The sequence below is a fragment of the Aspergillus pseudotamarii genome, assembly GCF_009193445.1.
Source record: "Aspergillus pseudotamarii strain CBS 117625 unplaced genomic scaffold BDV38scaffold_15, whole genome shotgun sequence".
Classification (NCBI taxonomy): domain Eukaryota; kingdom Fungi; phylum Ascomycota; class Eurotiomycetes; order Eurotiales; family Aspergillaceae; genus Aspergillus; species Aspergillus pseudotamarii.
Window position 1 is genome coordinate 408,205 of NW_022475029.1, and position 26,035 is coordinate 434,239.

Sequence of the window (26,035 nt, forward strand, 5' to 3'; positions counted from 1 at the left end):
AAGTACGGACAATCAGCTTTCAAGCTTAAGACGCATTCGGCATCCGGTATTACGCCAGTAATGGATCCATGTTTATCTCACCCACACTGTGTCAATCCCGCGGTAATTACCCGTCATCCGGTACACTTCAGTTCGCCCCTCCCCCCCCTAGCATAGTACTAGTAGGAGGAGTAAGTACCAGACGGTCCCATAACTCCGGACTGTTCCATTGTATGTATCCATGTACGGATGATACCCAAAAAAAAGACGGATTGCCAGTTGGTCCTTCCTTACGTTATCTGGAGATCTTCCCTATCGTTCGCCGTACTCGGCTTTCCCCCAAATTCCCTTGTTCTTCTCCTTCTTTGTGTTCTTCTTTTCCTTTCTACTTCGCCCTTCTTCAATCAATTTTCCCGCCTCGACCCTTCGTTCGCGTGTCTCGCGGTCTTCAGTGCAGACTTTCCCGCCCCTACTTGATCCGCACCGATTATTTCCCGACCTTTAACCATTTTATCCGCTCACCTTGCATTTCCCGGCGTCCTTCCGGTGACAGATTGGTAGGAGGCATATAATCGGAGCTGGGACATCTCGGTTCTTCTAGACAGTCGCCAACGACCGTTCGCACGTGTTCAGTCCGGTTGATCGGCCAGATTCTGCTGTTCCAATGACCAACATCCGGCGCGGTGATACACCATGAAGCTGAGATGATACCTCATTCTTCTGCCGGCGTCCAATCGTGGGGTCATCCCCTGCGCGCCGTCAACAGCGGCTCTGGACATGTTGATGCTTCTCAAGCCGTGAGGCCGTCCGACCCTCAGTTCGAAAAGCTACCAACACCTGTGCCGCAGCCGCAACCCAGACAGCCGGCAGTCATCGACCTTACAACGAGTGGTGGTGATGCACAAGAGGTGGAACCTCCGCCAAAAAGACTTCGGCTGGATTTACCTGTAGCACCCTCTGCCCAAGTTGCGAGTCCTGCGCCGGGGAGCGGTGGAGAGCTGAGAAGCACACCAGGAACGGGTGGCTCCAAGCCTCCCTCACTTTCTTGGCGCAATCGGCCGGTATGGTCCTTCCAGGCCATGCTATCCGAGGTGCCGGGGAGCAATGTGATGAATGAGGAAACAGCTGTCGCGCAGGGTGGGAAACCCGCATCGCCACCTTCTTTGCCGGTTTTGCCTTGGAAGTATGTTCCAGAGTCGCTGGGAAGTAATCCCGCAACGTCACGAGCTAGTTCACCCGTGAAGGAGGTGCAGACGATCCCCTATCGTATTGAGACTCCTTCCGTTGCGCCTGTACTTAAAGGAGAGAGTAAGTTACCCTCACCAGACGGTTATGAGAGCCGAAGGGACACCTTTGACCGGTAACCAAAACGTTAGAAGTTGCGGATTTCTCTCCATGGACTGGGAACCACCCGGAAGATGTTTTAAACGAACAAACAGCAAAGCAGGGACACTACGACCGTACTCAAGTATCCCAGAACGAGTCAAATACCGCACGACCCTCGTTATATGCACAATTGAAGCACCGTTCCGGTCTGCAGATGCTCTCTTCCGTTTTTGCCGCGGCTCTAGAAAAGAGACAAAGCCATAGCATGGTGAATGCGCCGTCGACCTTTAAGCCACCTCCACGAGTAACCCTAACGGATAATAAACGTGAGGCCTGGCTCCGTGACCTAGCTAACCCGTCTGTCCCGCTGCGCAAGTTGAGCCGAACGATTCCTCATGGTATCCGGGGAAAGTCCCTCTTGGACCAATGCTTAAACAAAGGTATCCCAGTCAGCCGAGCCGTGTGGCTTGCAAAGTGTGTCGGTGCCAATGAGATCCGTGCGTTCAAGAGGAAAGGAACGAGTGGTACATTAGCGCTGGGCTTGGAAGCAAAATGGGTCCGTGACTGGACAGCAACTGTTCAGCAGTTCTTAGAAGGAGTACTAGGTGCTTGCGGCTCTGCGCAATGGAAAATGAAGATGACATATGCGTATGTAACTAACACGGTGTTCGTACAATTCAAGTACTAACAGCTCCTAGGGTGAGCTTGACTGCTCGCTTGTTCTTTGAACGTCTGCTCGACCACGACCAATATCTTGGATGGTTCTTGTCCTCTCTAGAAGCCGCGCCGGTCAATACAGTCCCTGTTTGGCTGCTGATGCTTGGCATCTATTGGGACAATATCATGCGATATCGGAAGCGTGGGCGGCGGTTAGCCGAATTGCTGCTTGTGAAGTTGCGCCAGGTACGTGCACTGATATTGACGGTTAATAATACCCTACTAATGAGACAGCAGGTCACCCAGCCGGAAAAGGTTGGTCAACTACAGCCCCTCGTAGATCGATTATCTCTTTATGTCAGGAGACTTGTTCTGGAACATACCTCATCTATGGTTCTTCCAGGTTCATGGGAAAACCACAAGGAGCTTATATCTTCCTGCTTGAACTTGAATGATAATATCCATAAAACGATTTACCAGAATCTCTCCGAACGCAATTCGCGGTTGCAGCTACCTAAGAACTACCGAGATACAGCTGAACGGTCACCACAACAGCGTGTCATTCAGCTGTTCGACTCCATCCGCTCCGCGCATGACATCTCTTCCGCCTCGGCTACATGCCTGAAAACGATAGAGGATAAGGCTGTTCTCATTTCCAAACTCCTCGAGTGGACGGCTACACCGTTCCGTTATGGTCTTTGCCGTGTATATACTGGCGTCCGTCTTCTGCGCAAGTGGAAGATGTCTGGGATCGATGTTGACTCATATATCCTTTCTTTCCTCACTGATGTTCGTGTGACCAGCGCACTAAACATGGAACATATCTACCATATCATTTCAGAGCTAGTCAGGTCTCAGACATTCTCTGTAGGTAGGTACCTGCAATGGCTGATGGCGAAAGGTGTCACAAACACCACCCAGCCCGTATCGAGTGACTACTGTCTCCTAAAGCAACTGCCGGCCAATCGCCTCCCAGAGCATGTGCGAAACCTTCGTAATACGCTCCTTTACCGGGCTGGGATCACGGTGATGGAGGAGGACTCTGCCATTGCAGAGCTCAAGATATCAATTGCTCAACGACTGCCCAATATCTTCGGCGCTGAGATGGACAGTGCAATGCCCACCGAATCATCAGAGCCCAATCCCACTTGGGCTGTCAAATCCGAAATCGGACAGTGGATTCGCCGCGGAGTTGCTGAGCATTGCCGCGACTCACCGAGGTATGCTTCTCTACTCTCTAGGTGTACTACTCCGGCTAACAGCTACAGGAAACTCTCTGGGGTCTCCGTGGCGGTGGACCTAGGTGTATCCGCCCTTACTCCCGACGAGTTCTACAGTGTCAGGGAGATCTTGGAAACTTTTGGTGATCTCTCGATGCTGGCAGACATACTAAAGCATGCTACTCATTGTGATGACGATGTTGTCCTGGCTTCGGTTGCTGATACGGTCAATTTCCATTTTGACTGCTTCTCTGTAATTGGCGCTACGTCTGATCTCTTCAGGGGCCTCGTTGAGTCATATGCTCGTCTTAAGAAACTGGGAAATGCAAGTTTGGACTTGTTGTTTTCACTCATCGAGTTAGGGCTCCGAATACCCAGTGAATTCAACACCGTTGCTCTCTTGCGTCAGGATCTTACTCGCTTAGAGAGCAAGTCAGCTTTGGCAGCGCCGTCCCCGCTTTCGGATAGTATTCCCTTAGCACTCAGTGATGTCGATCCTTCTTTTCAAGAAAAGTTAAACCAGCTTCTCTCGTCTGGGGGTGGCATGGATGAGTCCACGATGGACACGGTCTTCTATTCGCTTATACATATACTAGAAAGTAGTGGCAGTCCCGCGAAACTGTCAGCAAATGAAACCGCTAGGTATCTTGCGTATTTGCGGCCGTTCCAACCGAAGCATTTCGATACAATGCTGATTCGTTGGATATGTGGGCTTCTGAAGTCCTCTACCCCGTCGATGTCTCGAATTCTCCCTCCTCTCATCGGAGTTGGTTGCGTCACCATACATGCGTTTGTGTTTTTGGTGAAAAAGCTTTTGCAGTCGGAAAAGGTGGCTGCTGCAATTCCCAACCTGGCTGGATTGCGGGTGGACCTGCTTCAGCTTCTTATTCCTCTAGTATCAGGAAAGAGTAAATATGCTGACTTGGTACGTCAATTATCACATCTATCTAGAACGCAGCACTAAACTTGTTTGTTCAGGTTACATACCGTTTCTATGTTGCACAACAAGAGTTTTTTCTGAAGCACCCTCAGGAGACCCTCGATATAATCTGCGATGCAGTTGCGTTGGTTGATTCAGAGTCCGGACTTTGTTCAGGACAGCCCGATATCTCAAGTTGTGCGATAGACTTGCTCAATATCCTTCTTACACAAAATCCTGAAGTTACGGTCCAATACTGTCTACAAGGCTTTATTGGAAAACATTCAACGTCAACAGCCGTCCTGCAAAGGGCTCTGGATAACCTCTTGGGCTTTGATTCACTCGCTGGTTAGTAAAGCGAATCTCGATGGTTGCTCATATTGCTAACATGCCGCCAAGGTCCATGTACAATGTCCGAGGCAGAAAGGGTCGTCCGCATGACTGATGATTTCTCCCTTCCGTTTTGCCAATTGAAACTCCAAATGCTTTTCAATGCAGAATCTAGCCGTACTGTGGGTAACGGTATCGTTGACGTGATGTTCAAGGCCGCTGTGGAAGATACACGCTCAAAAGGATCAAATTGGGTTGGTTTCGTGGGCCTCATGAGCCAAGATGTAATAAGACAGGTAGGGAAACACGACTATTACCATAAAGCTTTCCTCCTAGACTGACTTTTTTTTTTTTTGTTTTCTCTTAGATTCGGGAGCGAGCCGAAAGAGCTCTCTTTTCTATCCCATTATTCGAAGAACATCTTGAAGCCCATGGACCTTCGGGCACAGCCAAGTCCCTGGAGACAGCAAAACTGTACCTGACAATAATCGAGAAGCTTGCTTACAGTGTTCCCGAAGCTGGTGTCCAGTCTGTGGCTCCCGTTCTCGTCGAGAAAATGGATCTACTTCTCCACAGGCTTGTTATCATGCAAACTAACTTCAACAACGTCACCGCGAATCGACACGGCGCGGCTACAACTCAGATTCTTCAGTCTCGCTCAAACTTCGAGAGGGCTCTCGCTTTCTGGTTCTCTGCTTTTCTAAGAATGATTGTGATTCACCGTTCTGCGTTCACTGCGCCATCCCCAGCGCCTAAGCTCAACGGCCTGCAGGAACAGTCTCGTTTGCTGACCTCGACTCTTTGCATATCCCTTGCACGCCTTCCAGACAGTGTAATACGCCTTTTCCCGGCGGCTGACTATTTCCCTCACCCAATACCGTCTCAGGGCTACCGTCCTTGTCCCGGAATTCTGCTTCAGACTCATGCGTTAGACGTCGCTGCCTCCCTGATCGACACGTTCCCAGATGAGGCTCGGCAACATTGCGCCCGTTTCCTCAAAGAGAGGTGTCCACCCTTTCTTCAGTATCAAAATGACTCTAGATTTATTTACCTTCTCGGTCCGATGAGCGATGCAGCAGCACTGAATAGCTTGCAGGCTGCTTCTCTTCCATCACCTGCCGCCGGTGGTTCTACTCCAACTCCAACACCGCCTGCCATAACTCCTGCAGGTACCTCTGCTAGTCTTTCGGAAGGCATTAATTGCGTTGCTAGCCATCTTCGCCTCCAATATCGGGGTCGTGTTATGGGACCCTACCCGGTACGCCCTTGGGAGCTACTTGAAGATGCCGCACCAATCGTAGGGGTGAATGATACCGCTGTGAACCTCAAATATTTCGACGCCAGACGAGTTCGGGCTTAGATTTTCTCTGCGGCCTACGCCTCTGGCTTATGAGCATCCTCTTATATCAACGTACATAATTTCTTTTCTTATGGTTCCTGGGTTGTTGTTTCTGTTCACCGCTTGATACCATCTCCATCTGCATATAGTTTTGCCTCCGACCATACACCACGATCGTACCTTTGACTCCACCACACATCCAGTTCTGCTATGTTTCGTGACCATGGTCCATTTGCATGTGTGAAATTATTTTTATTTTTATTTTTTTGCTTTTTCTAATTTATTCCATGCATTGCGATCACTGCGTAGTGACTATGCTTTGTGGCGGTACATCTGGCAGCAACGCCCGCGTGTTACAAGCCCTCGTTTTGGTTGTACCATGAAATTTGTATATAGAGAAGGTCTGGCGTATCCTGGGTGGGTGGTTCATAGCATATGGGTTCACATATTTAGCATATAGTATGAACAATAGCATCATCTTATGAATACAAGGGTCACAATGACTAATGAATCTAGAGCTAGTGTAGAACAAGAGTTGATTACCTTCCGAATGAGTAGTTTGATATACAGAGACAAGAGACTTGCCCATAGTTCGCGGTTTGTGATATTGACCGTAGGTTTAATGACAGCTCAAGATGAAACAAAAATGGTCGAAACTAATCAGTATAAAAGAGAAAAATTTGTATGATGCAAACATATGTATGTAGGTTATCACTACCCAGAATAAGAACAGACAACAAGATATCTAACATCCAGCCTTGATTAACGCCAACCACATTATACATCATTGTAAGAAGCTAAAAGATGAGGATCTGGGTCCGCTTCTCCTCTGCACCATAACGTTCACGAAACTCGGACCGCGTGAGCAATTTCAAAAGTGGGAGATGGGTTTCCTTCATGTCAAAGATACCACGCTGCTTCTGATCAACATAGGATCCATCGATCACGATACGCTGTAGTTCGCCAAGTTTGAGGGAACCTGTAGAAGTCAGCTCATGTTTAGCCTGTTTTACGCACTTGAACGTGAGATAAGCATACCAGCATCGATCAGGTCGGAGATACGAGCAGGTGTTCCGCCTCCAATGGCAATGCTTAAGGAAAGTCAGTTTAATTACCAGGAACTTAAACGGGGAGCAAAACATACCGTGATCGCTCCAGGAATTGCTTAGCTTCTTCGAGCTTGATGTGCTTTGCAAACAGCTTGCCAATTGGCGATTCTTTGGTTTGGAACGTACGGAGGGCTCTACAGTAGAATGGTTAATACCCAACATGCACAGCGTTAATCGGCCTTAACTCACCTCACCGCATCGGCTGCTCGAAGCCCCGATGCGCAGACTACCAGGGTATGCGGCGTGCCTTTCTCCTCCGACGGTTTCGAGAGGTCAGATCCTTTAGGGCTGAAAGCCTTTAGAAAATCTGGTAGCTTCTCCAGTTGTCTGGGTGAGTCAAACGATGATGTGTCGAGGAATGAAGATTCTTGGATCGTTAGTACTGACACATATCCCTGAGTTGGAAAATAACATACCTGGAACACTAAGATCACTCAATTCAACCGCAGTCAGCTCCTTATTGTGACGCTTAGCTTTTTGCATGAAGTGATCCGCCAACAGGCGACCGTCCATCCTGCCAATAGCTTCATCAATGCCACCTTTGGTCTCGGTTTGCTTGGTGTCTCTCTGCTCCTTCTCTGATGCATCTTGCTGGGGCTTATCCTTCTTGTCCTTTCCACCCTTCTTTGGCTTGGACTTGCCGCTCTTCCTTTTCTTGTTACTCGGATCCTCTGCATTGCCAGCAGCCGCCCCGGCTTGTTTCGAGGATTCCTCAGCTTGTCTCTTGCGCTTGTTGTCAATCTTGGCCGAGAGGCCGGATGACTTGGCAGCTTCCGCAGACATTATGACGTAGTATCTTTATAGATCTCCTAAGATAGAGAGAGATATATATGTTTATATAAAAAAAAAGAAAAAAAAAAAGAAACATTCAATGGTTCGAATTCAGTTATCATAAGACTTGATCCGCAAGCAACTTTTTTATGCTGAGTCAGCCAGCTTATCGATAAGCCATGGCCAATGATACTGCAAGTCCTCCATGTCATCGACACGCGCTTTCCACTAAACAACAACCCCTCTTGCGAATTTGGTACATGCGCCGAAGCCTAATCTTCTTCAGGCTTTCTCAGTGACATGTCTAATTCTGTGCGATCATTTGTCAAAACAATTTAGGAAGCAATAGTTCAATAAACCCCCTTATCAGTACTCATGTCGACGACCCCTAAGCCGCGTGGCCGTCGGTCATCGCGAGGGTCCGACATGTCTGAAACATTCACTCCTGTAGGAGATACCACACTTACAGGGGTGAGTACACTGCTTCCCACCGTGATTAAAGCAATGTTGACTAATTAGAGGGTGGCTGCAGCTTCAGCGTCTTCCCATTCATACCAGATACCCTCTCACCCCCAGCCGGTTAGCAGTGTCAGGAACACCGTCGCGACGAACACCACGCAACAGAGCTACAGCGGCCCCATCAACACCATATGGATTACGGGCGATACAGCGCCGAGCGGCAAATACACCCGCGCGTGATCGTAGGAAAAGCGGACGGATGCAGAGGGAGACGACCTTTGATATTCTACGGAATCTCGGTAGAGGTATGTGTGCTAGATGAGCTTGTATTATATGCGTGCGATTTGCATGCTATGAATACATCAGATCCATACTAAAATCCAGGTGTCAGCTCTTGCGCCCGTGTCACAACCTATACGTTCATCACCGCAAGAAGAAAAACCGGAACCAGAGCTGGAACCAGAGAAGGATGAGATCGAAGAGCTCGACAACGAACCGGAGATTGAGCGCCCTCGACTGTCGTTGCCTCTAGAAGACGTAGAGGAGCAGGAGGAAGCGAGTCCTGAGCCACGTCCACCCAGGCTCTCATTGGCGTTTGAAGAAGAGGATATCACTGTCGAATACCCGCGACGGGCTACGAGCGAACACGATAGAGCAAGATTATCTATGATGAGCTTCGGTAACCCTAGGCTGAGTGAGAACTTCGGTGATGCGACCCGGTTGGAAAGCGACTCAGAGGATGGTGATGACACTGGTATCGAGCATGGCGACGATGGAGAGAACCAAGACGAAACTGTCATGAGTCAAGGTGCTTTTGATAGAGGGTGGGTGGTATTCTCCCGACAAATTTGGGTTACTCCGGCTAATTTGGACACAGAGGAGAGACGGAAGACCTTGGGAGGTTCAATTTTGACTTCAACTTTCCGTCCCCGCCTCCACCTCCGGCCGACGACATAGACGGACCTCTCAACGATGATGAAGGGTTCGAGCTTCCGCCCGTTGACCTGGCACAGGACACAGCCCCTATGTCTGACGACAGTGATTATGCCGCTGTCACAGCTGGTGAATTCGGTTTGGATCTCCACATGCAGTCTCGCGTCTCGCTAAGCGAAAGCCCCGGTATCGTCGGAGGAGGATTGCGTGAGGAAGACACTGTCATAGTGCAAGGAAAGCAAAAGAAGCTCTCCCGACACGGCATCCTTGTTCCCAACATGCCGTCAGGGGTGATTCGAAAGCTGGCTACTCGATTTGCGCCAGCGAGGGCTGGCTCTAAAGCTAAGATCAGCAAGGCCACCTTAGCTGCTATTGAACAAGCGTCATCGTGGTATTTTGAGCAGGTCGCTGAAGATCTGGCGGCATATTCTAAACATGCGGGACGGAAGACGATTGACGAGAGTGATGTTATTGCGTTGATGAGACGGTGAGCTAAGACAACCCCTTCCGCTCTAGTTATGCTAATCCGTTAACCTTCTAGACAACGCCATATTAACAATTCTACGACTGCTTTCTCTCTGGCATCGAAGCATCTACCGAAGGAACTACTGCAAGACATGAGATTGTCAATGCCTCCGTGAATAGTATACATGGTACGGATTCTGTAACAAACAAACTGAACGCCACCAATAGTCTCAAATACGAGAGATGTCAACGGATATCACCAATTCACATTTTGACGAACACGACGAGTCGCCTCATTGGGCCGTTTACGTACGATCATCCACAGCATGATCGAAGTTGCGAAGCACAGCCCGTACCTGCTTAGGGTAAGCCAGAGTTTTTGCTAGCCGGATATTGGGTTATTCATAGGAAACCTACCATGTGAAGATGTACTGGCTGTGGTTGTTTCGCAAGTTCACTTCGGCAGCGCGAGCAATAGGAATACCCTTGCCACTTCTGTTATACCATTCGACCATGTCCGCAACTAAAGAAGTTAATTTCGGTCATGTCAATCTTCGGGGCAGAGGCTGGCTCACTCATAGTCTCTTCAATCCATACCGGCTGACTTCCAGTAAGCTCAGCCATCTGTTCAACATCAGGGAAGTAGAATTTTCCGTCCTCGGGCTTATTCTCCGGTGTAAACATGTTTTTCTTCCAAGGTTCCCGTAGCAAGCCTTGGACTGTGACCTCTCCTTGGGGGAGACCCTCGACTCTGTCCTTCTGATCCTTCATCTTCTTCGAGATCCAGCCTCTGTTCACCAGGACAGTGCTCTCTCCCTCCCCTCTCTCAAGCGGCGTTACAACGATGAAACCATCCTCACCCTCGCGCATGCGAGGACCAACGAGCATCTCTTGGTCATGTCGGAAACGCCCCGTAGTGTAAACCCGCCGATAATCAAATTCGGAAATGGCATCCGGATCGATCTGTGGGGGTAGTGGAAGAGGAGGTTTGACGAGTCGGTCTTCATATTTTGCGATCAGCTTAGTCTTCCAATCGAGACGCTGAATTTGCCAGGTGCCGAGCGCGAATGAGATGATAGGAATTAGAGCTGTAATGAGAATACATTTCATTAGTGCACCGCCAGCCTTTACCGGCAGCTACTTATTTGCAAGTATGATCAATGGCTCTACCATACCTAAGATAATCAAACCCGGCCCGTGTTTACGACCAGTACGAACAATTTGCGCAGGATGATCCACAACCGACAACCATCGCGGATCATCCGCCAGCTGCTTGCTATAAAACCGAATTTGTTGACGGCGACACCTGGCGCAAATCGAATCCAGCTTGAACGCCATCCGGGGACCCCGAATCGACGCGGCGATTGGCGGCTGCCATGAGGTTGCTGCGGTCCGTTGCAGGACCGAAAAGATCGACCGCATGGTCAATTGGGACGAGGGGCTTCACTTACCCTTATCGCAAAGCCAATTGCTGTTTTAGTCTGGGCGGCAGAAAGCGCGTAAGAAAAAGAAACAATTCAAAGCGTTCGAACTGAAGTCGAAGTGAGTCCCGAGGGGCTCGTGATCGGCAACGGCCTTCTTTTCCCCGACGGAGTTAAAGCTATCTACCGCTTCACTTACTCTCCATTTATACTTCTCCATACATCGGTTTTAGCTGCGCTAGGTTACAATGTTCTTTTCTGGAACTCTGCAGGAAGGCATCACTTTAGCAGTCTCGCAAGCTAAAGCGGTAATATGCTTTGTTCGAGGTGTGTCTACTGTGATTTCTACGAACGCATACATCGATACATACATCAGATGAGCTCCGCCGTTATCCACTTGCTAACCGGCTGGATGTATTTCAACAGATAATGATCAAACAAGTAACCTCTGGGAAGAGGATTATTTCGCTGACAAAGATGTTTGTGTTTGCCTCAGTTCGGCTTCTAGTTTTCCTTCGTACGTGATCGCTAATCGCTGGTGGGACATAGTTCGCGCAATTACTCGAATCGAGATCTGTCCTGTTGCGACTCACCAAGGATTCTCAAGAAGCTACATTCTTGACGTCCTTTTGCCCCGTAACGAAGTTTCCTGTTGTTGTAGCGATCAAGTATGTGTGAAGACCTTCTCAGGCATTAGGGTTATTGGGCTTCTGATTGACTGTGGTATAGGAATGGAATGCTGCGGGAATATCTTGTGCCGGATATCTCGAAAGATGACTTTCATAGTCGGCTGAAGGCTGTTCTAGAGGACAGTAACCCGATCACGCAGCCCAGTCTGAACTCACCGGCTCAGGATACCCAGATCCATACTGCGAGCCCATCCACCAATTTACACACAGCGCCTGCGACTGCACCACAGCCTGAGCCTTCACCAGCCCCTGTCGCTGCTGTGCCGGCGCCAGCGCCAGCTTCAACTGAGTCGCAAGGAAGTAGACCACTAACGCAACCAGTTCAACAGGAATATAATAGTCTACGTGCCGGCGGAAGGACGTACAGAGTTGAAACACCCAGCCAGGCACCGAAAGCCCAGCCAAAGAAGCAAGAAACGCCGAAACTACAAGGAATAGTCAAGCCCAAAGATAGCACGAAAAAGCAGGAGTCAGAAACAAAAGCCACGAGAAACACTGCATCCGTCGAAAGCACCGACACGCCTGCAGAGGAGCGCAAACCACAAACCCCAACACCGCCCAAACAATATCGGCTTCAAGTCCGTCTATTCGATGGAAGTTCCATCCGGTCCAGCTTTTCGCCTTCGCAAACCATCCGCGGAGATGTTCGTCCGTGGATTGACAGTCAGCCTGGGGATGAAAAGCGCCCGTATAATCTCAAGCACATCCTAACTCCCCGGCCGAATCGGACACTTACTATCGCCGACGAAGAACAGACACTTGCAGAGCTCGGACTAGGCTCCACAGCGAATCTAGTCATGGTTCCGATCAATACATATACGGAAGCCTATTCGGCCACTGGGTCCAGCTTACCGGCCCGGGCTGTATCGTCTGCATATGGGCTTGTTTCCTCTGCGGTTGGCACCGCCACGGGTCTCGTAGGCTCCTTCTTCGGCTATGGTCAGCCAGCTTCGACTCCGTCTGCGGCCCCCCAAGCCAGCACACCCTCCTCATCTCCATCTGGCGATGGCGCATCAAGGCCACGGCCATCTCCATCGAGAGGTCCTACCATCCGGACACTGAGAGACCAACGCAATGAACAGGATGATAGCCAATTCTACAATGGAAACCAGGTACGTGATTTAAACAACGCACATGGTCTAAAGTCATAACATGGGTGGATCCACTGACTTGTATAGCTTAACTTCGAGCCCCGACAAGACACCGGCAGGTGACCAGGGTGGTAATAGCTAGTTGATATAAATCAAGCCTACCGGGTTTACGGTTCCTACTTAATTGAAACTTTAGCTGATTTCACCTGTTGCATCGACGGCTATGGCGTGGTACGTATTCTTTGGATTATATAAGGATGGGATGCCTCCCCCTTTGCTTTCAAATTACAGGGAAACTAAGCTGTAAACTGGACTATAGCTATGCTCGCTTTTGACGCAATGTAGGCCTATTCATCAAGTTTAGGACAGTTAAATCCATGGAAGAGTGGAATAGTTGTCTTTAGATATTCATCTGTCTCTATGTTCTGAGCAGATGGAAGTGAGTAAATATAAGGCAAAACAAAGAAAAGTCATCAGGTCAACCCCGACGGAAATGGTATACAGTAGAGGAATATTACGCCGCTATGCAAACACAGTCCATATCCAATCCAATCGTCGCACCGTCCGGATCAAGTCTGCAAACTGAACCGGTTCAAACCCATAATTCCTGTCCTTAGTATATCCCCCAGCGCGAAACATAATACATTAACTTTAGTAGGGCTTAGCAGCGGCCTGGCACGCTTTCTGTAAGACCAGTTAGCACCGTAATAACCACCATATATCGGCATTCCAAGGGGAAACCTACAAGCTGGTCCAGATACCATCCGCAAATGCTGAGGTTGCCCTGGTTCTCGTCCATGCACTGGCGGAAGTTGCGGACGTCCGTCTCGCAGGCAGGGTTGCCATAGGAGCTGTTGGCGGTGTTGCTCTGCCACAGACCGGTGTCCATGGGCTGGGCCTGGGCGGGAGCTGCCTGCTGGGCCTCGGCGGGGGCGCTGGAACCGCCGCTGAAGAGACCACCGATGGCGTGGCCGATAGAGGAGCCGACTGCGACACCACTAGTTGATGTTAGTCTTCTTTTCGCATATTTTCTTTATTCGAAAAAAAAAAAAACAAAAACAAAAATAAAAATAAAAATTTAAAAAAATAAAAGAAAGAAAAGTAGTCTTGTGAACTACTTGGTGGTATTGTGTTTTTCACTTTCCTCCGCTACGGCGGGTTTTTCAAGATAGGTCCGAGGGGAACTTACGCAGCGGTCGAGGCCATCTGGCCGAACAGGCCGGGTCCAGCGCTCTGCTGAACTGGGGCAGCCTGGGGAGGAGGGTGAGGATGAGCCTGCTGGGGAGTCGACTGAGGGTGAGCAGCGGTCGAGTGAGGCTGGGAGTGCTGGGCCGAGGGAGCAGCAGCCGGTCTGGCGGGAGCGGCGGTAGGTCTGGTAGGAGCGCTGCGCGCAGGGGTAGGCGCAGGGGCGGCACCACGACGTTGACGAGGCATGTTGATTGATGTAAATGTGGTTTTCGGAGTTGGAAAATAAAAAGATGTTGATGGGTGGGGATAGAAAGCTGTTTTGATGGCGAACGGACGGTTATATAAAAGAAGAGACTCGAAAGTCGGCGGAGAAGCCGTCGAAAAGTCCGAGAGATTCTCTATTTCCTCGTTCCCGATTGGCCCGACAATCCCCAGGGGTCTCCGGGACCGCGAAAACCATGTGCGGTATTGGTATTACTGGCAGTAATGTGGGTTGAGCCGTGTTTTTTCAGAGAATATGAATACGCAGCGTATTCGCATTACCGCCGCTCCTCCCATTGCCTAAAGTCCGACGGACTTTAGGAACCTATTTTTTTACATTAGATGACTCTTCATATACAGGGAACATACTGGAATAATCACACTTGTAGTATGTTAGTCATGGCTTCGGTATGGTTATTTATGACTCATATTTATATCTCTCAATCTGACCCACAGATTGGAGGCTGAGTCGCTCCTATGATTCAAGCTTACGGCATTGGAAGCAGCTCGCGAAATTCAGCAATGCAACTTGCCACTTAATCTATTTAGTCAACTATGTAATTTTCCCAGAGGTTCATACATAAGCCAGTTCAGGCATATTCCCAATAGATCATTGTTAGATCACTCGCTATACGAGACAGGTTTCATCCTGCGACTCGTGTGTGCGGTGTATGGGGTATCCACGTCGTTCGTTCATGTAGATACGTATATCGCAACAGACTGCCCCAAGTGGTATGATGGGATGAGGAAGTCACTGTTAAATTCAATAGAAGCGCCTCTACCATATACCTGGCGAGAAGCACAGCAGTGCTGGGACGTACGCATTTTGCGACAATGAAGGCTCATCGAGACTTCAAGCAAACTCAAAGATCGGAACCAGCCGATCATACCTAAGACACAGGAATTCCTCTTCGGCCCTGACAGACGATATAGTGCAGTGTTTGAAGTTGTTCATTGTACCTTCCTTGCTTTCCGGGATTCTTGCTTCTTCTTTCTCCGTTCCATCTTCTCCTCTTTGCGATCATCCTTGGTGCGCTTCTTCTTGTTCTTGGCAGACTCACGCTTGACAGCCTTATCTGCTTTCTTCTCTTTGCTCTTCTTTGCCGAATCTCCGGACTGTGTTGTTGCCTTCTCTTTTTCACCGCCATCGGACTCACTGTCTGAGCCAGATGCGGAAACGTCCGCAGATTTCTTCGATGAGCTCTCAGGTGCTGCTGCTACGGCCTTTTTGGCTAATAAAGATGCCTTCAACTGGGCACGTGCCTTCTCCTTCGCTTGTTGTTCTTTGCGCTCCATGTCGAATTTGTCATTTCCGGCCTGACGGCGTTAGCACTAGAGTACACATGATCAGATATTAAAAAGCACATACAAGACCATGCTTGATGAAGCGACTTGCAGCCTGCTTGTCAAGTGTCAATGTCCGCTGCTCTGGCTCTGCTTCTAGCGCCTTAATTTTCTCAAAGTATTGCTTCACTCTGGTTAGTTCTCGGAACACAGGATGCTCTTTAGCATTGATGCCATGGAGACGTAAATAAGCTGCGAATGCGTTAGCATGTCAAGGAGTAAGTGTCAGGATCGATGTTGCCCTACAAAATATGAGAGATTCCAAAGCGTAAGTAATCAGAACGTGAAACTTTGCCTTGTCCAACACAGGAAGTTTCTTTGACGTGTCAGTAATGGCACTATTCAAGACAGGTCCCAGAGCTTCTTCCAGGTCATCGACATGATCGTCCAGCTGCTCAAGCAGCGGCAATAAATTAGTTGCGTCCATCTTCTGAATGATGATTGTCGGCCTTCTGAGAGTGATTCCTTGGATAATATCAATTTTTTATCTACGGGCGGTGTGTAGGGCGGTCAGTAGCTAGTCTTGATCTTATCGCGCAGCTCGGCCGTTGTCGACTTGGGTCCAGTAGCCAAGTTACTTATACTATTTTTTTTTTTTAAAAAAAAAAAAAAACAAACTGTTTTTGTGTCACTCATAGAGGACGTATTGCCTTGCAATGCACAGCTAGTCAATTCTGTGACAGTTGTTTAGGCTTTGAGCATCCCGACGACCAATCTGGTCTGCATATCACGCAATTCTTCCAAAGTGTTGTCCATACTACGACGCCGTCCGCGTTTGCGGACTGGCATTTCCCAATTCTGCCTTTCTGCAGCAGTCGATGCTCAGCGCGGTTGCACAGTTCGTTTTCTGGCAACATGGCACCAGGACGCTGAGGAAGCGTCGAGAGATAGCGGCAACCGCCGGCTCTCAGGTCGCATACATATCCTGGGCATTGGGAACGTTGGAACATTCGTCGCTCACTCTCTTGCCAGCCGGCCATCTCCCCCTCCTATCACTCTTCTGATGCACACTCCCAATCTTTATAGGTCCTGGTTGGAGAGGAAGAAATGTCTAGCGATCAATACTAATGGCCTGGATGATGTAAAAACGGGATTTGATGTCAATGTACTGAATGATAAGGCATGGTACTCAGTACCGTATTGGAATAAGGATGGTACAGCAGAGAATGGAAACGACAGCATTGACGAGCATACTGAAAATTTCGGTAATGAGGAACTCTTAGCGCAGCCTGCCGACGGGCGTATTGAGTGTCTGATCGTTGCGGTCAAAGCACCAGTGACCGTGGCGGCGATAGACTCTGTCAAGCGCCGCCTGACGCCTGATTCAACGGTCCTGTTTCTCCAGAATGGAATGGGCATCATCGATGAGCTCAATGAAAAAGTTTTCCGGGACCCTCGACGACGTCCACATTACATGTCTGGTGTTATTTCCCACGGTTTAGCACGAAGGAAAGAACCATTCCAGGTCAGCCACACAGGCGTCGGCACAACTATCCTGGGCTCTGTCCCACCGGCAGATGCCATGTATAAAGGGGATGTCGATTGGGCCCCAAGTACCAAATACCTCTTGCGCACACTGACGCTCACACCACCGCTTGTTGCTGTTGCTGAAACCCCATCCGCCCTGATGCTATACCAGCTTGAGAAGCTCGCATTGAACTGTGTAATCAACCCATTGACAGCGATCATGAACTGCAAGAATGGAGAACTCCTCTACAACTATAGCTTCACACGTATCATGCGGTTGCTCCTCATTGAGATCTCAAGCGTCATCTGCGCTTTGCCCGAACTGCAAGGCGTTCCTGGAATTGAAAGCCGGTTTTCTCCCGAGCGACTGCGGATGATGGTCGTGCAGCTGGCCAATAAGACAGCCAAGAATCATAGTTCGATGTTACAGGATGTGCTGGCGAGAAAACCTACGGAAATCGAATACTTGAATGGTTACATCGTACGTAGGGGCGAGGAACTTGGTATCAAGTGTGTGGTGAATTATATGATCAAGCACCTGGTTCTCGCCAAACGCCTCCAAACGAAGCAGGTAGAATCGGGTGCCATTCCGATTGATCTGCTCCAAGAGCCCAAAATGTGAACATGCTCTCGCACCTGTATATTATAATGAATTCGACTTTGTGATACCATGCGCAATTCTACCTCACGAATCCTATTGTTTTAACAAAGTACGGCTTCGGAGGCTTTATCACAGAGGTTCTTAATCTGTGTCCATCGCTTCCTCAGCATCTTTGCCCTTTGTTGATCTTTCTGATCCGCTTGGCTAGATTCGAATTTCTCCAGGGCGGTGATTATCGTATCTGCTTCGTTTGAATACGCTCTTATCCACCCTTGGACGATAATCTCCAATTTCTTCTCGTCGGCACCTTGAGCAGAATAACCTAGTACATAGTTCCGCCAGTTTTTCAGAGGCATATAGTTTATGCACGCGGCAATCTCGGTACGGTAGCACACGCCAGTGGCCGTTAACTGGTAGTTACTGAGCGTATAGGTTAGACGTCGACGAAGTTGTCTATGGCAAAAGTGACCAATTGAAAAAAAAAAAAAAAAAAAAAAGGCATCCGGAATTTTTGTAAACATACCCGTAGTACTGCTGTAACTCTAGTTCCTCTTGTAGCGATGGGCTAAGATCCTTTAATATTATATCATCGAGGTATAATGTTTCGGACTCATTCTCATCGAGATAAAAGCCATCTGCTGTGGTTAACCCGCTGCCAGAGAGCAGAAGAACATGGTTGTGACAAACATTCAGCGAACAAGAAATCGTTAGGATGAGGTCCATAACTCATGTATATCTCTTCTCCTTCGTCTGTGGCACATGGTCAGAAGGTCCCTTGCGCCCCCGACAAAAGGAAGCAGTTCAACTGCAGCACATACCATAGTGTTTAGTGGCTCGGAAAACATATTTCTCACCATCAAATTTTACATTGCACTATGACCCCAAATAAGGTAAGCCAGCGTTGAAGACAACACTTTGCAGAATCGGATTCACATACCGCAACATCAGAATGATTAAAATAATCAGCAAACGGCAGCAGGGCCATAGCGTCATTTCGATCCTCGGGTGGCTCCTGGCCGGGCATCAAATAGAAAAAGCTTCTCGTGTTGACTATAAGCCAGTGGTATGAAAATGCCTCCCAATCAGTATCTGGGGAGACGGATACGACGATATCCCAAGCCGTGCGCAATCTTTGTTCCTGTTGAGCAAGAAGATTCTGATGGAATGTCTCGTACTGGAGCTTGTCTCGGCTTCGTATACTGTGCCAATGGCTCGAGATTGAGGGTGGCAGGTAGTTCCGCAGAGACTCTGACCACAAAATGGGCATACTGTCCTCAAAATCTTGGCGACTAGGCCAAGTGTTTCTCCACGCCTTGAACTCTTCCAGGTCTTCTGCGCTGCCATTCGTGAGAAACGCAGCGTATAGTGCATGAGTGGGTGTCCCCTCTGGAAATTTGCTGGTGAAAGAAGACGGGATACGCTCAGAGGTTAGCATTGCTTTCAATGGTACGGTCACAATGGCTTCATCTTCCTAGGTCAGGGTTAGATTTCATTGATGCGAATGGTAGTGGCACTGATAGCTGAAAAGCAATTGCATACTGCTATATTTCGCGTGGCTATCATCCCCAAACCGCGACCTGGAAACCGCGCAGGCCCGACCCCATTCGCAATGATTCCTTGCGAAATGGCCCATTCTGTGAACTGCTCGTGATCCTCTCCAGGCCACCAGTCTGGTTTCATTGCTGCGGGATATTGGTCCTTAGCGTGGAAGTATAACTAGTATGGAAAGAAAAAAAAAAAAAGAAAAAAAGAAAAAGGCGTAGATGAAGCGAAAGTGACTTTGTTCTAAAAAGATAGAGTCAATACATCAATATCTCATTTAGAAACAGCTATTGAAATATCCCTCCTGTACTAGTCTGCTAAATCACAAGGTCGGGGAACACATTCATCTAGTGGTCGACGTAAAAAGCAACATTATAGGGCTGGGCGATAAATGCTTATCGATCTTTATCAGTTGTACGGCGTCTCATAGGCACCAACAACGTCAACCGGAGATCTTCCCCGGGCATCGTACCACCACTCTACAACCTTCATTGTCGCATTCTTTCAAAGGGTCATGTCCATAAAGGCATGTCACCTTCTGGGCTCAAAATGTCGGTCCTTGGGAGGCGCGGAGCCCTGAGTTTCCGCGAATCGACCTTATCAACACCTGTTACGGTAGTAAGCTGCCGCACGCGGTCTTTCTTCGTGAACAATCGCCCGCTGCCAAAGTATCCCGGCCATGTCCCGTTGAACTTTGTTGAGCGTGGTGCTCTGGCTGTTGGATCTGCTGTGGGAGCTTTGCTGAATCCCCGGAGAGCAGGTAGGAAGCTTCTTTTCTTTCCCCCCTTCCCCTCCTTTTGGATTATACATAACCAATTTTATGATCTGCATCGAACATACATCAAAATTGATAAACTACAAGACAACCATACGCTAACAGCAATGCACCGGAACTGTATAGATCTCATCGCAGCCTGTGGCGAAGCAACCGCAACCCCCTACTTCATCTACCGTCTCCGTGACGCCATGCTCTCGGACCCAACCGGCCGCCAGATCCTCCGCGAACGTCCGCGCATCACCTCCGAAACCCTCCCTCTACCATACCTCCGCTCCCTTCCCGAGAACTCTGTCGGTCGGACCTATGCTGCCTGGCTCGACCGTGAAGGTGTCTCCCCCGATACCCGCGATAACGTCCAGTACATAGATGACGAGGAATGTGCATACGTCATGCAGCGCTACCGGGAGTGTCACGACTTCTATCACGCAGTGACGGGCTTGCCGACCTTCGTTGAGGGGGAGATAGCACTGAAGGCGTTTGAATTTCTAAATACGCTTATTCCCATGACAGGGTTGAGTATGTTTGCTGCAGTGAGGTTGAAGCCTGCGGAGCGGGAGCGGTTCTTTGCATTGTGGTTACCTTGGGCAGTCAGGAGTGGGCTTGCGAGTAAGGAGTTGATTAATGTTTATTGGGAGAAAATTTTAGAGAAGGATGTGGATGAGTTACGGAGTGAGTTGGCTATTGAGAAGCCCCCGGACATGAGGGAGATCAGGCGGATGATTAGGGAGCAGAAAAAGCGGGAGAAGGACAGGTTGCAGCAGAGTGCGTAGATCCGGCCATGTGAGGTTGTTAATGTGTATATTATTTATTAGATGGCTTCCGGTAGCCGTGTATTCGATATAGTCATGAACCCTTCCCTTTATCTTAACGCACGTTAGACTATTATCGCAAGCGGGTTGTTCGGTATCACAAATGCTGGAAAGAAGCCGAGCCTTTTTGTCAGTTAAGCATCAGGTATTAAGACCTGGTTGAATAACGGAATAGAGTGCTGTCGAAGGATTGCACTATGTACCGACCGCAAACGCCTAGGCCCAGTTTGTTTCTGTTTCATAGCCCATGAATATAAGGGATGAAGGTATCAAAGGAGACCTGTGAGAAGTTCCTTACAGGCATTAACGACATTCGCTGTTTTTCAATTCGAGTTTTCACAGATCCAACAAGTCATCATCGTCATCCCAGCCTCCTTTACGCCGACTGAATACAACCTTATGCTCTTCCTCATCCTTGCGCTGGTTCTCAGCCACAGCATTTAGGAGCTGCTTGAGTTGATCCTCCGAGACCTTTTGCCGCAATTGGCCTGTCTGTGCCAGCATGATCAGCCGGTTCTCAATGTCGACGGCGCGCGACTCTTTCACAAGGCGAATGCGGCCCAGGCGGTCCGCAGCTTCGGGTTCGAGGATTTGGTTCAGGATTGCAGAACGACGTTCGGCTGATAGGTACTTTATTAGATATAATTCTTGGGCAAAAGTGGATGCTACCACGGCTGATTTCATGCCCCTCTCTCTTTGCGGGGTCGTGGAAGGTGCGTAAGAGATAGCATACCTTCTGCTTGTCTGTAAAGTAAACCATTAGCACTATTCAATCTTTTGCACTATTCAAATGCAAAGGGAAACTTCTTCTTCTTTTTCGATCAACAAGAGAAATTCAAGACGCGAAAAACTTACTTCCTCTGATCATCCTGGCCGTCTTGACCGGCACCACCTCGTGGTCCACCTCCCTGCTGCTGCTGAAGCTGAGCCAGACGGGCTCTCCTGATCTAGCTTTGAGAGTCAATAGCTGGTTCGCAAACTTTGGCCATAGTCTAATACAGCCGTGCAAGATCAAGATAGCAGCGCTACATATTTTAGATACGCACCTCTTCCAGCTCTGCGTCGGCCATGGTTCTTTATTAAGCAGTCAGGTGATTATGATACAGATGATGAGCACAGTTGATATGCCGTAGGTTTCAACACAGATGGCCGTGGGTAGTCTAGAACACTTCCAGGGACCGTTATGGTATGACTGCAATGACTACACAGTATACACACTTCACTTGACAGTGTGGATTTGTTGGAGAAGAGTTTCCAACCCCACTTTTTCACAGCCTGAGGCACTCAGGCCACTTGGGGTTCGGTTCCCGACGGAAGTGGGGCGCCATGAGGGAGTGTACCCAAAGCGGTAAAATCAGGAAAGGACGGGACTCTCGGAGGGACGATAGACTAGCGCGCGCGTGTGTTATCTCTGTATCTGTCGTAGTACACGATAGGTGCCCAACTGCAGCATTGACTAAATTTCTGTACATATTCCGTACAGTAACCCCCTATTACTGGGATAGACAGTTTATGAGAGCTACACCGCAATTGTGACTTGTGATTGATCTGCCAATTGATTGACTGCGGCTTAGCTGTCTCAGACTTCATACAGATGTTCCCCTTGATTGCTGCATGTGTCGTCATCGCTTTTCGCCAAGACTTGAGTCGTCCTTATCCACTCCCGATAGATAGCGAGACTAGACTATGTCCGATCGTCAAACTAAATATAAGTACTTAATAGTATTGACTATTAATATTGGTCGGAGAAAATGGGCCGGTTCGTGTAATTACCAGCATTTGTAGTTTCGTACTGTCAATAATTCATTTCCGGAGGTCCCAATGTACGTTAAGTCTGTTTTTTTCTCTCTCTCCTCTCTCTTGTCGGCAAGTGGAATCGCGCGGGTTTTAATTTATTAACCCTAGAAAGGGAAATATATATATATATATATGCAAAAGGCAAACGCGTTAGATCTCGCGCACGGCACTGGAAAACTATCCGGAGTGGGTGAACCGAGAGATCGGATGGGAACGTGGCACGTAGTGGTTGTACTGAGTATATACAGTATGTACCTAGGTACAGGTGCCTCAGCCATGGAACACCTGACCAAGAACTTGCTGCAGCTTGATTTACTCCGACTCAGGTATCCAATTTTGCACCTGATCGTCATCATTCATGTAACTTTGTTCTCTCTCACACACACTCTTTTTTGCCCGTGACATGAGGGGCCGTGACCGAGGCGATCGGCTTGGCCCAATCCGGATCGCAGGTGACTAAGCGCCGGCGTGATTTGCCTCTGCAAGCAAATTGAACCAACCATCTTTCCAAATTCCTCTTTTAACTAGTTAGTGACCCCGGCGGACTAAACTAAAGCTGCTTCGATCCGTTTGCTCTCAACTTGCGATCGATTCCTTCAATCGTTCAAAAAAGAGGGGTTGCTTCGTTCTTTCTCCGACGACGCCCTTCTTTCGTCACTGTTCATACCCACTGGATTGCCTTCCCTAATATCTTCTCCTCCCTCTTCCCTTCCAGTCTATCCTTTACAAGCTCACTCTCTTTCATTCTCCGCCAATCCTCTCCGTTCCCTTTCCTATCACCATCCCGATCCTTTATCAGGCTCAATGCTTCGTCTGCCGACCGGTTAATCACGCTCCAGTCTGCGCGCTGGCGGGGATTGCGTTACCGTGACACCCCCCTACTTCCACTGCTACATGCAGAACAATCCCAACGCTCTCTTTTTACTTTGCCCGGTACATTCTAGTTGAGAAAGACGGACCAACTTGACTTCTACGTGGTCGTAACACCTATCTCCGGTCTCCGTGCTTTCCGTATAATTTTAAAACTTTAACCCGACCGTTCACCACCATGGCTGAGTACGTTGATGTCACTTTTCCCAGTACGGATTCAGTCGCTAAATCCTGTCAACAGTCTAATTGCTTTCCATACCTACTATTCACGCCATAGCTTCCTCTCCCCGTCGACAATGATTCCGCGTACCAACAACCACAAGCGATCCAATTCCTCCGACAACAGGGCTCTTTCCCCCGATAGGACCCTTACGAAAGCCAGGTCGGCAAATGACCTTTCCGGAGTCGCAGCCGGTAAACCCGTGCCAGCGGTACGCTCAACAAGTGTTGGGAACTTTCCGGAGAGTGGATTCAGTACCCTGAAAGACCCGAGACTCTTGGGCAGTCCAGTAGAGACAGAGCCATCGGGATCACCATCCCATCATCCGGACCTGAGTAACGAAGTTGCTGCTTTGAGCGTGAAACTGGTCCAAGCAATCAACAATCAAACAACCCTGGATGATACATTGGTTGCCACCCGTCAGGAACTCGAACAAGCTCAGTCCAAGATCCGGGCTCTAGAGTCGGAGAACGAGAAATATCGGCGAGATATCGATCAGGAAGTCCTGATTAAGAAAGCCGACGTAGACTATGAGATTTTACGACTAAAGGCTGCATTGGCAGACGAAAAGGCACAGCGCGCCCTTGTCGAGAAGGAGAAGAAGGGTATTGAGCAAGAGCTCGAGACGCTTACCGCCGCCCTCTTCGAAGAAGCTAACAAGGTAAAATATCCCATGATAATTCTATCTGTTTTTTAGCATAAGCAAAGAATTAACTTCGTTCTTCTACAGATGGTAGCTGCCGCTAAGCTTGAGCGTGAGGCGGTAGAGAAGAAAAACGAACAGTTGCGTGCTCAAGTAAAAGATACTGAATCTTTACTTGCGTCTCACCAAGAGCAACTGGCAGAACTCAAGTCTGTTTTGCAGGAGATGAACATTACCAAAGATGACATCGAGGCCCGTACGATTGGCTCTACCGCACCAGCATCCCCGGCGAAGCAGCAGCAGCAGCAGACTCCAACAATCGTCAAACAAAATGCAGAATCACCCGTGCTTTCAGAACCGGCCCCCATCCAAGAAGAATTAGTCCCTGGTCCATCCACTAGCTTCCCCCATCTGATCCGGCCTATATGCCGAACAGATATCCATGCATTCGAAGAGTTTAAGGAATTATTCACCTTGTCTAGCGTCTCCAAACCACCCAGCCGTGCCACGAGTGGATCGTATACCGGCTTAAATGTTATGAGCTTAGCCGCGGGTTTCAGCAGTGGTGGGTTTGGATCTGCGTCGTCGTCACCCGCTAAATCCCAACCCCACTCTCCTAATGGAAGCATGTCCTCACCGCAACCGGCGAATTCGCATGCTCCTCTGAAGGAAACGCGTTTCTACAAGCGTGTGTTGAACGAAGACATCGAGCCAACGCTCAGGCTTGATGCAGCCCCTGGGATTTCGTGGCTGACACGACGTTCGGTCCTGAGTGGTATTTGCGACGGAAGTCTTGTGGTCGAGCCCATGCCGGCATCGGCGAAGAAATACGAATTCCCTTGCTCACTGTGTGGTGAGCGCAGACCGGGTCCCGTCAATGAGAGAACCCACCGTTTCCGGACGTCCGATAGTGAGACGGCTCAACGGTACCCCTTGTGTGTTCTCTGCCTAGAGAAAGTTCGTTCTTCCTGCGAATTCACTGGCTATCTCCGTCTTATCCTTGACTCGCATATCCGTGTTGGCGATACAGAAGACGAAAAGGATGCCTGGGAAGAAACAGTTCGTTTGAGGGAGAGAATGTTCTGGTCCCGCATTGGGGGTGGTATTGTCCCCATTTTCGCACAACCTAATGGCTTGGAAGGTCATTCATGTGCCGATGAGCAGAACCCAGAGCCTGTGGCTATCGACCATAGCGACAACCAAGGCAATGTCCCCCGTGAGGTCAAAGAAGTCCTAGCCACGAATAGCAATGATGACGATGAATTGAACGATCACGACCCACGCAGAGCGTCTTTGAGTGATGATCCCTTTGAGTCTGCTACCTCAGCATCTCCAGTTAGCAGCACGGCAGTCTCACCGCCGTATGATGACAGCGAAGAGCAGAAATATGGCAAAGACGAGATTTCTGAACAGCCCATTGAGCAAGCAAAAGCCTGCGTGATTGCCAACTCTGGCGAGAACGCGGACCCCAAAATCGTGCTGCAGCCAGCCGTCAGCCAGGCTGCTGTCACCAGCTGCGAAAAAGATGATGCGCAAATTTCAGCAGCTGAAAACCGCCAGCAGTAATGTCTAGGAGACGACGACATATTTTTCCTTCTCCACACCACCCCCATTTACTTTTTCCCTCAAGATTACCTTCGACACCGATTCTCTTCCAACCGATACCTTATTCTTCACTGGTTATATTTCGACCACTCACGGAGCTGTCTTGAATCTGTTGAGACTTGTATTATTATTGATAATATGTACCTAATGTTTCTTTTCTCTTTGTCCTTTTTTGGTGTATACTTATGCTTATTATTCTCTC

General features: G+C 49.0%; 12 protein-coding genes across 12 annotated transcripts; 6 read left to right on the forward strand and 6 right to left on the reverse strand.

The window, feature by feature from the left end:
• Positions 1 to 683: 683 nt before the first annotated feature.
• Positions 684 to 5,791, forward strand: BDV38DRAFT_269791 (mediator of RNA polymerase II transcription subunit 12; the record flags this gene model as incomplete). Its single annotated transcript, XM_032057032.1, has 7 exons — positions 684 to 1,287; positions 1,356 to 1,953; positions 2,004 to 2,208; positions 2,260 to 4,107; positions 4,161 to 4,449; positions 4,501 to 4,727; positions 4,808 to 5,791. The coding sequence occupies 7 exons, from the start codon at positions 684 to 686 to the stop codon at positions 5,789 to 5,791; spliced, it is 4,755 nt and encodes a 1,584-aa protein (XP_031915697.1).
• Positions 5,792 to 6,452: 661 nt separating this feature from the next.
• Positions 6,453 to 7,726, reverse strand: BDV38DRAFT_241960 (uncharacterized protein). The gene is made up of 5 exons (XM_032054063.1): positions 7,296 to 7,726; positions 7,069 to 7,246; positions 6,915 to 7,013; positions 6,809 to 6,861; positions 6,453 to 6,749 (listed from the first exon to the last, which is right to left on the reverse strand). The coding sequence occupies exons 1-5, from the start codon at positions 7,660 to 7,662 to the stop codon at positions 6,568 to 6,570; spliced, it is 879 nt and encodes a 292-aa protein (XP_031915698.1). The 5' UTR covers positions 7,663 to 7,726; the 3' UTR covers positions 6,453 to 6,567.
• Positions 7,727 to 7,886: 160 nt separating this feature from the next.
• On the forward strand, positions 7,887 to 10,090 carry BDV38DRAFT_241963 (uncharacterized protein). Its single transcript, XM_032054064.1, has 5 exons — positions 7,887 to 8,121; positions 8,183 to 8,414; positions 8,501 to 8,933; positions 8,987 to 9,529; positions 9,584 to 10,090. Exons 1-5 carry the CDS (start codon positions 8,026 to 8,028, stop codon positions 9,681 to 9,683), a joined length of 1,404 nt encoding a protein of 467 aa, XP_031915699.1. The 5' UTR covers positions 7,887 to 8,025; the 3' UTR covers positions 9,684 to 10,090.
• Positions 9,764 to 10,929, reverse strand: BDV38DRAFT_280989 (cytochrome oxidase assembly protein SHY1; the record flags this gene model as incomplete). Its single annotated transcript, XM_032059439.1, has 4 exons — positions 9,764 to 9,863; positions 9,925 to 10,030; positions 10,083 to 10,595; positions 10,683 to 10,929. The coding sequence occupies 4 exons, from the start codon at positions 10,927 to 10,929 to the stop codon at positions 9,764 to 9,766; spliced, it is 966 nt and encodes a 321-aa protein (XP_031915700.1).
• Positions 10,930 to 11,025: 96 nt separating this feature from the next.
• Positions 11,026 to 13,054, forward strand: BDV38DRAFT_46135 (UBX domain protein). The gene is made up of 5 exons (XM_032063390.1): positions 11,026 to 11,255; positions 11,355 to 11,407; positions 11,478 to 11,596; positions 11,658 to 12,729; positions 12,796 to 13,054. The coding sequence occupies exons 1-5, from the start codon at positions 11,177 to 11,179 to the stop codon at positions 12,829 to 12,831; spliced, it is 1,359 nt and encodes a 452-aa protein (XP_031915701.1). The 5' UTR covers positions 11,026 to 11,176; the 3' UTR covers positions 12,832 to 13,054.
• Positions 13,055 to 13,359: 305 nt separating this feature from the next.
• BDV38DRAFT_280991 (coiled-coil-helix-coiled-coil-helix domain-containing protein) lies at positions 13,360 to 14,142 on the reverse strand (the record flags this gene model as incomplete). The annotated part of the gene is made up of 3 exons (XM_032059440.1): positions 13,360 to 13,392; positions 13,454 to 13,706; positions 13,898 to 14,142. 3 exons carry the CDS (start codon positions 14,140 to 14,142, stop codon positions 13,360 to 13,362), a joined length of 531 nt encoding a protein of 176 aa, XP_031915702.1.
• A 482-nt stretch (positions 14,143 to 14,624) lies between these two features.
• On the reverse strand, positions 14,625 to 16,064 carry BDV38DRAFT_241977 (Sas10/Utp3/C1D family protein). Its single transcript, XM_032054065.1, has 3 exons — positions 15,748 to 16,064; positions 15,527 to 15,693; positions 14,625 to 15,474 (listed from the first exon to the last, which is right to left on the reverse strand). The coding sequence occupies exons 1-3, from the start codon at positions 15,926 to 15,928 to the stop codon at positions 15,109 to 15,111; spliced, it is 714 nt and encodes a 237-aa protein (XP_031915703.1). The 5' UTR covers positions 15,929 to 16,064; the 3' UTR covers positions 14,625 to 15,108.
• A 63-nt stretch (positions 16,065 to 16,127) lies between these two features.
• BDV38DRAFT_241980 (ketopantoate reductase family protein) lies at positions 16,128 to 18,024 on the forward strand. Its single transcript, XM_032054066.1, has one exon. The coding sequence runs from the start codon at positions 16,505 to 16,507 to the stop codon at positions 17,588 to 17,590; it is 1,086 nt and encodes a 361-aa protein (XP_031915704.1). The 5' UTR covers positions 16,128 to 16,504; the 3' UTR covers positions 17,591 to 18,024.
• BDV38DRAFT_269794 (uncharacterized protein) lies at positions 17,671 to 19,249 on the reverse strand (the record flags this gene model as incomplete). The annotated part of the gene is made up of 6 exons (XM_032057033.1): positions 17,671 to 17,989; positions 18,093 to 18,204; positions 18,257 to 18,319; positions 18,388 to 18,442; positions 18,507 to 19,040; positions 19,109 to 19,249. The coding sequence occupies 6 exons, from the start codon at positions 19,247 to 19,249 to the stop codon at positions 17,671 to 17,673; spliced, it is 1,224 nt and encodes a 407-aa protein (XP_031915705.1).
• Positions 19,250 to 19,660: 411 nt separating this feature from the next.
• Positions 19,661 to 20,659, forward strand: coq4 (ubiquinone biosynthesis protein COQ4; the record flags this gene model as incomplete). Its single annotated transcript, XM_032057034.1, has 2 exons — positions 19,661 to 19,871; positions 20,013 to 20,659. The coding sequence occupies 2 exons, from the start codon at positions 19,661 to 19,663 to the stop codon at positions 20,657 to 20,659; spliced, it is 858 nt and encodes a 285-aa protein (XP_031915706.1).
• Positions 20,660 to 20,846: 187 nt separating this feature from the next.
• BDV38DRAFT_46228 (DNA-binding protein) lies at positions 20,847 to 21,927 on the reverse strand. The gene is made up of 4 exons (XM_032063393.1): positions 21,745 to 21,927; positions 21,554 to 21,645; positions 21,432 to 21,442; positions 20,847 to 21,318 (listed from the first exon to the last, which is right to left on the reverse strand). The coding sequence occupies exons 1-4, from the start codon at positions 21,766 to 21,768 to the stop codon at positions 21,035 to 21,037; spliced, it is 411 nt and encodes a 136-aa protein (XP_031915707.1). The 5' UTR covers positions 21,769 to 21,927; the 3' UTR covers positions 20,847 to 21,034.
• Positions 21,928 to 23,661: 1,734 nt separating this feature from the next.
• BDV38DRAFT_280997 (guanine nucleotide exchange factor SEC2) lies at positions 23,662 to 25,794 on the forward strand (the record flags this gene model as incomplete). Its single annotated transcript, XM_032059441.1, has 2 exons — positions 23,662 to 24,246; positions 24,316 to 25,794. The coding sequence occupies 2 exons, from the start codon at positions 23,662 to 23,664 to the stop codon at positions 25,792 to 25,794; spliced, it is 2,064 nt and encodes a 687-aa protein (XP_031915708.1).
• Positions 25,795 to 26,035: the final 241 nt, after the last annotated feature.